Raw genomic sequence first — 7620 nt, 5'->3', positions numbered from 1 at the left:
CACGGTGACCTGGGTGCCCACGGTGACCTGGGTGCCCACGGTGACCTGGGTGCCCACGGGCTGGGTGCCCACGGTGACCTGGGTGCCCACGGGCTGGGTGCCCACGGTGACCTGGGTGCCCACGGTGACCTGGGTGCCCACGGGCTGGGTGCCCACGGTGACCTGGGTGCCCTCGGGGCTGGGTGCCCACGGTGACCTGGGTGCCCACGGGCTGGGTGCCCACGGTGACCTGGGTGCCCACGGGCTGGGTGCCCAGGGTGACCTGCCCGAGCGCGCTCCCTGTGCACGGCCGCCACGAACTCTCGGTCGTCCGAGCCACGCCCACCGGAAAGCCTCGAAATGAAGTCTTCGCTGGCCTGGCCGCGTGGCTCAGGGGTTGGCCAAGTTCGATTCCCGGTCGGGGCACAGGCCCGGGTTGTGGGCTCGGTCCCCAGTGTGGGGCGTGCAGGAGGCAGCGATCCATGATCCTCTCATCATGGATGTTTCTACCCCTCCCTCTCGCTTCCTCTCTGACATCAGTATATCAACATATACATGTTCTTTTTTTTTATTTTTTTTATTTTATTGATTTTTTTAACAGAGAGAAAGGGAGAGGTTTACAGAGTTAGAAACATCGATGGGAGAGACACATCGATCAGCTGCTTCTTGCACACCTCCCACTGGGGATGTGCCTGCAACCAAGGTACATGCCCTTGACCGGAATCGAACCCGGGACCTTGCAGCCTGCAGGCCGACGCTCTATCCACTGAGCCAAACCGGTTAGGGCTACATGTTCTTTTAAGTCTTCACTGGATGCTGACTCGGCACCTCCGCGGTGCCGGCATGTGCCAGCTGCCAGCCAGACGAGCCGTGGCTGACGGGCCTCCTGCCTGCGGGCTGCCCGGCTCCTGCGCCGGGCACAGCCGCCTGCCCTGGGCCCGTGGAGAGCCGGGCCGGGCCCCGAGGGGAAGAGGCTTGTGGAGCGTGTGGCTCCAGGAACAAGAAATCGGTGGCACGGCTTCCAGAGGCTGTCACGGCAGCGCCACGGACACCGGTGGGCAGGCTCCGTGGACGGGGAAGCCGCGCAGCCGGCCCCGGCCTCCCGTGCGGCCGGCCTCCCCTGCGGGCCCCGGGCTCAGCAGGACTCCTCCCGCAGCCTCTCCAGGGCGCCCCGCGGGGCCCACGCGCCCGGCCGTGCCCTGCGGGGCTGCGCGGGCCTGGGGAGCAGGCAGCTGCCCGCCAGCGACACGGGCGCCGGCCTCTCCTCCGAGTCCTTCAAACACGTGAGCTTCGCGGCCTCGGTCCTGGCGGACCACACCGTCCACTTCCTGCGGATCCGGGACACCTCCTGCCGGGAGTGGTCCGTGGCCAGCACGTAGAGGATGGGGTCGGCCACGCTGTTCACCGTGGTCAGGCACAGGAACGCCACGGAGGCGGTGCACACGCGGGCCTCCAGGCGGCACAGGGCGTCCCTGTCGCCGCCGTAGTAGGAGAAGGCGGCGGCCTTGAGTAGCAGCACCAGGTGGTAGGGGGCGAAGCAGGCCAGGAAGATGGCCACGACCGCCATGGCCGTGTGCCGCACCCGGGCCTTCCGGGCGGCGCTCAGGCCCGCGCTCCGCCCCACGGCCCTGAAGATGCGGTGGTTGGTGACGGCGATGACGCCCAGCGGCAGGGCGAACCCCAGGGCGAACCGCGAGTAGTAGTAGCGGGCGACCCGGCCGTCCACGGGCAGCGTCTCGAAGCAGGTGTCCCCGGCGTCCATCTGGAACACCGGGTAGTGGACCAGCCCCACGAGCAGGAAGGCGGCGGCCGAGAGGAGGGCGGCCGTGCGGCGGCGGCGGCGGCCGCGGCTCTCCAGCGCGTACACCACGGCCACGAAGCGGTCGCAGGAGATGCAGCAGAGCAGCAGGATGCTCACGTAGAGGTTGCAGAAGAAGACGTAGGCGGTGGCCCGGCAGGCCCAGGGCCCCAGGGTCCAGCAGTGCCGGTTCTGCACGTACAGCACCCACAGCGGCAGGGTGGCGGCGTACAGCAGCTCGCAGAGCGCCAGGCCGCACAGGTACACGGCCAGCACGCTGCCCCGCCGCGCCGCCCGCAGCGCCAGCCCGGCCGTCAGGCAGTTGGCCGGCAGCCCCAGCGCGCACACGCCGCTGTACACCGCCACGGCGAACACCCTGCTCTCCTCGAACGACACGTCGCAGGCGATGCTGCCGTTGGCCGCGCAGGTGCCCGCGGCCGCGGGGTTTCCTGCGGAGAGACGGCGTGAGGGCGGCTGCAGGAGCCCCTCCGGAGACGCGCAGGAACGGTAAGACCGGCCCTGCTCAGTGGGTTGAGGGCCGGCCTGCCATGGGAGGGTCCCGGGTTCGATTCCGGGTCGGGGCACAGGCCCGGGCTGCGGACTCGATCCCCAGTGCGGGGCGTGCAGGAGGCAGCCAACCCATGATTCTCTCATCTTTGACGTTTCTATCTCTCCCTCTCCCTCTCCCTCTCCCTCTCCCTTCTTAACTGAAATTTAAAAAAACACAACAAGCCGAAACCGGTGTGGCTCAGTGGATAAAGCGTCGGCCTGTGGACTGAAAGGTCCCGGGTTCGATTCCGGTCAGGGGCATGTACCTTGGTTGCAGGCACATCCCCAGTAGGGGGTGTGCAAGAGGCAGCTGATCGATGTTTCTCTCTCATTGATGTTTCTAACTCTCTATCCCTCTCTCTTCCTCTCTGTAAAAAATCAATAAAAAAATATATTTAAAAAACAAACAAACAAAAAAAAACACAACAAAACCCAGACGCAGGCCCAGCGTCCACCTCTGGAGCCTCCTGGCCCCTCGCTGCTCCCCTGCCCCCCCCCCCCCCCCGCGGCCACGGGGCCCTAGTAGCTCAGTCCCACAGCACCTGCTCGGGCCACGCGGGGCCAGGCACTCGGCCTCTGCTCTTCACTCTCCCACGCCCAGTCCCTTCTCCGTGCCGTCTGGCGCCCAGCCCTGGTGTGCCGAGGAGAGCCTGCCACCCCCACCGGCACCTCCTGGGAAAAGTGTCCCCTGGGCGGGGCTGCGTGGGCCTCGCGACAGCTCCGGCTCGGCCCCGGGTCCGTCACCAGAAACGGGCGCCACGTGAGGCCCGAACGCACGCGGACGCCCAGCCGTCCCTCAGCCCCGGGCCTGCGCGCTCGTCACAGGGACACGCAGGGGCTCTCTCCACGCCCTGAGGGACAGCCTCCAGCGTCGTCGTTTGTGAGTGTGTGAACCTCCTTTGCGTGCTCGTTGAAAACACGTATTTATTTCAGAGCGGGAGAGAGAAGCATCAGTGATGAGAGAACTACGGATCAGCTGCCTCCCGCACGCCCCACTGCGGATCGAGCCCGCAACCCCGACCTGGCATCCCCCGTGACCTCCTGGTTCATAGGTCGACCGACGCTCAACCCCTGAGCCACAGCAGCCGGGCTGCAGCCTGCTTTTCATCCTTAGCTGAGGACAGGCTTTTGTTGATTCTTAGAGCGAGAGGAAGGGAGAGAGAGGAAGAGGCACACGGATGTGAGAGAGAAACGCCGACTGGCTGCCTCCGGACGGGGGGTGGGACATGCCACCGGGGGGTGTGCCCTGACGGGAACTGAACCCGCAACCTTCTAGTGTTCCAACCGACGGAGCGCCCGCCGGGCCGCAGCTCCTTTCCCGGCGGGACGTCGCCGTCTGAGAGCAGCGCCCGGCGGAGGGGCTCCCGGGCTCCCTCCGACGCGTTCAAAGGCAGAGGAGGCGTGGGGGCTCTCACCTGGCATGCTTGCCGGGTCCATGGCCGGGGTGGCTCTTCAGCAGCGCCCCAGGGCACATCACATCTTGCCGGTCTTGCTCCGAAGCTCACTCAGGGTTTACAATGACCTGGAGAACAAGTAGGTTGAAATCGCTTTAGGGAAATCGGGTTAAATCACGAGCGAAGGCATGAGACAGTGGTGAGTGAGCTGTTATTACGAGTCACGTCCTGCACTTATCCCATGGATTCTACAGTGTGTCCTTCATATATAAAGAGCTCCTACAAATCAACAACAACAAGTGTCAAAGCCAACGAGCAGGTAATTCACAGGAGAAGCAAGCGCAGCCCCACAAGTAAAACAATTAGAAGCTCAAGCGGCAGTCCCTTCGCCTCTCGGCTCGGCAGGAGCATGAGGAAGGACCCCTTCCCCTGTGCCGATGGCAGCGTGAACCGGCACAATGAGGCCACCGTTTCCCAAGATGCACAGCACCTGTCGCCTGAAAGAACGTCCCAGCATGCTCCTGTGAAAGGAACCCAGGCCCCGGGAGCACCCAGCAGCCCTCCGCCCTCCCCTGGCTCCCATCCCGAACCACAGGCGCCCGAGAGGCTCCGCCCTCCGAGGGTGTGGATGAGCCCAAGCCAGGAGCTGCTGTGCTCCGCTCCGCTCTGCGGGGCCGGCCACGGGTCTTGGAGCCACGAGGCGGCCGGCAGGCTGAGCCCTGGCTCTGAGCCCGATCCCATGCCCAGGGCAGCCCCGCCGCGGGCCCGCTTCCCACACGCCCGATGGGCCGGGAGGCAGTTCCACCGGCTGGAAACCACAGGAAGCCTGCTGTTCGCCTGAAACCACAGACGCCCCTCACCAGACGTGCTAGGTCAGACCGAAGGCACGCGAGGTGAGGGCCGAGGCAAAGAAGAATCCAGAAACACCATCGCCAAGTGACTGACGGCCCCCAGGGGCCTGGAGTCCACAGGGCCTGGAGGCCACAGGGCCTGGAGGTCACAGGGCCTGGAGGTCACAGATCCTGGAGGTCACAGGGCCTGGAGGTCACAGATCCTGGAGGTCACAGGGCCTGGAGGTCACAGGGCCTGGAGGTCACAGATCCTGGCGGTCACAGGGCCTGGAGGTCACAGGGCCTCGCTCACCCTGCTCCCGCCCCCGGGTCTCAGGTCAGATGGCTGCAGGCGGGGGCCTGGGCCCCCCTGGGCGCCGTGGCGAGGCCCACCTGTCGTGCTCGGCCCTCTAAGGATTAGGTGGCCTGAGGCCCGAGGGGACCCACAGCCCAGCGAGAGATGCAGCCCCCACAGGAGACCCAGCGGCTCTGGGGGAGGGAAGGGGAGAGGCCGCGGGGGCTGGGCCCCCAGGGGAGGAGCTGCCACCTGGGAACCATCCAAAGCATGGGGTGCCCCTGGCCTGGCCCCTGAGTTCCTCGCTCAGACAGGCCGTGCTGCTGGGGAAGGGGCTGGGGGGCTGCTGCTCCCCGGCACTGTGGGGTGTGCTGAAGGGGGAGGCTAGCCCCGGCCGGCCCACTGCCCGCCTCCCTGCGCAGACAGGACGGGAGGCTCCCAGATTGCACTTCCACGAGAGCCGGAGGAAGTGGGGCCCAACTGAAACCTCCCTCCCCCCATCCCGCCCTGAGGGCAGGCTGGACATGTGGGGGCGCAGAGAGGGACCCCGCCGAGAGAACCCGCCTCCCAGCAGAGGCCCGGCTGAGCAGCCGGGGCCAGCGCAGCCTGAGAGGGCGGCCAGGCCCCCCGACCCCCAGCACCGGGGCCCAGGCCCCGCCCTCACCGTGTCGGCGGCCGGGGCACCTGCCCGCTGCCCACTCCCTGGCGGACACTGCGCAGAGCTTGTCCTCACTTGGGACACGTGGCTCTCCTCCCAGGACTTCCTGCACCCGTGACCCCGTTCTGCTGTCGCCCCTCTACTTCCTGCTCCCTCTCAAGTCTGTGCCCCCAGTGAGCGAGCCGGGAGGGCCAGGGCCGGCCCCGCCTCAGTGGGCCCCGGTCGCTCCCCGCACTGGCGGCCGGGAGCCCGCAGCAGCCAGGGAGGCAGCGAGTGTCCTCCCGGCGTCCCCACCGCCCGGTGCCCGTGGCCGTCCCGGCCGGTGGCTGGGTGAGGAGCAGGCGGCCCACCGGGCACAGCGCCCCCTCCCTGCCGGGCCTCCCCCGCCTCTCCCCTGGACGCTACGTGGGAGGACAAGGCGGCAGGCGGAGCCCTGCGTCCCCCACGCCCAGCGCACGCCGCCCTCCGGGCCGCACCCGGTGCCGGTGCCCGCTCTCCCCTCACGTCACCCCGAGCCCCCCCACCTGTGGGGTCCCACGGAGGCGGGGCTTGGCGGTAGAGTGACAGACCCGTGGGATGGCCCTGACTCCGCCCAGGGAGGGGACATACAGCTGGGCTGGTGCCCGGGAAGCTGCCAGCCACCGAGGGTGGGGGTTGGCCACAGCCCTTCCCCCCGCCTCCCCCAGCCCTGGACCCCCTCCTCCCAGCCTCACCACCGCTGCCCAAGGCTGCCCCCCCCCGTGGGCCCCTCCCCGCCCCCACGCTCACTGCGCTGCCAGGGGCCGGGCCAGGGCAGTCACAAACCCACTTTCCCACGAGCGGTCAGAGAGGCCTCGCCGCCCGCAGCCGCCGTGCCCTGTGCCTGCAGCACGTCCCTGTCGGTCCACACACGTGTTTTTACTATGAACGTCTCACACAGACGGCACACGCCAACTAAGAGCCGCTCGCACCAGCACGCTGTCCCCCACCGTCCTCGTCCCCGCGTCCCCGACGCCTTGGTGAGCCGTCCCGGCCGCTCCTGGGGGGCACTGCCCCTCTCCTCTCCCCGCGGCTCCGATGGCCCAGCCCCAGCGCGCAGCCTCGCCTCCCGCCCCCCCCCCCCTCCCCCGTGGGGCTCACCTCCCGGCCCCCGGTTTCATCGGGTCTGACACCCCCTTCCAGACACGCTTGCATTTCCCTCAGCACCTGGGAGGCTGAGCCCCAGGTCTGTGCTCGCACCCGTCTCCCCTCTTCACGCCTCCAGCCCTGGGCCCCCAGCCCCTGGACACAGGGAGCGGCTGCTCCAAACCCGCCCAGCCCCCACCCACCCCGAGTCAGCGCCAGGCCCAGCGCCCCGAGGCTCCTGAGCCTGGGAGGGCGGGGAGGGTCGCGGGACGGCCTGGGGGAGCCCGACTCTGGCCTGACCAGCAGAAGGGAGACCTTAGCAGGAGACCGTCTGGGGTGAGGTTCTGGCGGAGCCACAGGAGGTCACCGCACCCCAAACCCTCTGCCCACATAGCGCGGGGGGGTGGGGGGGCACTGACCCCCGGCTCCCTGGTGAAGGCCTCGGGCTGTGACCCCCAGAACCCCCTCGGCTGTCAGACGCCCCAGCCCCTCCCCGGCGCGGACTCACCGGCCCGTCTGAAACTCCGGCCCCGACTCGGGGGCTGACCCAGGGGGTGCGGCTCCCTGTGCCTGTTACTGTGCCCGGCGGCAACAGGAAACGGCCCAGCCCACTTCCCCTCTGACAACACAGGGCGGCGGGCGGGAAGCACCTTCCCCGCGGCCCCGTGACGCAGGCCTGGCGACCCGGACGGGGGCGCAGCGCAGGCCGCCTCCGAGGGCCTCGCCTCCCGAGAACACGCAGGGCGCGGGCACGGCGCCCGCTGCCCACCCCACCCCCGGCGTAGCCCAGCCGCCCACGCTGCCCGCCCTCCGGGGCCGTCGGGGGGCCTGCTGGAGGGCAGAGGCCGCGCCTGCCACCCCGACGGGGCCTCGGCGGTGGGTCCCCGGACACAGCGTCCTCCCGGCGCCGCCCACTGGCCCCAACAGCCTCACCCAGACACACGCCGGCCCCGGACACTGCGGCCCCGGAGACCCCCGCCCTCCACCCTCCGCCCCAGGCAGTCTCGGGTTCG

At 68.9% G+C, this 7620-nt stretch overlaps 1 protein-coding gene across 2 annotated transcripts; it reads right to left on the bottom strand.

The window, feature by feature from the left end:
• Nucleotides 1-22: 22 nt before the first annotated feature.
• GPR132 (G protein-coupled receptor 132) lies at nucleotides 23-7190 on the bottom strand. 2 transcript variants are annotated; one of them, XM_054715420.1, is made up of 3 exons: nucleotides 7116-7190; nucleotides 3742-3848; nucleotides 23-2226 (listed from the first exon to the last, which is right to left on the bottom strand). In XM_054715420.1, the coding sequence occupies exons 2-3, from the start codon at nucleotides 3761-3763 to the stop codon at nucleotides 1115-1117; spliced, it is 1134 nt and encodes a 377-aa protein (XP_054571395.1). In that variant the 5' UTR covers nucleotides 3764-3848; nucleotides 7116-7190; the 3' UTR covers nucleotides 23-1114. The 2 variants fall into 2 exon arrangements, with proteins under 2 accessions (XP_054571395.1, XP_054571396.1); XM_054715421.1 differs by lacking the exon at nucleotides 7116-7190 and adding an exon at nucleotides 5510-5561.
• Between the last annotated feature and the right edge of the window lie 430 nt (nucleotides 7191-7620).

The sequence above is a fragment of the Eptesicus fuscus genome, chromosome 5, assembly GCF_027574615.1.
Source record: "Eptesicus fuscus isolate TK198812 chromosome 5, DD_ASM_mEF_20220401, whole genome shotgun sequence".
In the NCBI taxonomy this organism is placed as follows: domain Eukaryota; kingdom Metazoa; phylum Chordata; class Mammalia; order Chiroptera; family Vespertilionidae; genus Eptesicus; species Eptesicus fuscus.
This window is presented reverse-complemented; position numbering and strand designations above follow the sequence as displayed.

Coding starts and splice junctions, on each gene's coding strand:
- GPR132 (XM_054715420.1), bottom strand. CDS start 3,763: ATGGACCCGGCAAGCATGCCAG. Junction 2,227..3,741: donor GGACCCGGCAAGCATGCCAG/GTGAGAGCCCCC, acceptor GTCTCTCCGCAG/GAAACCCCGCGGCCGCGGGC.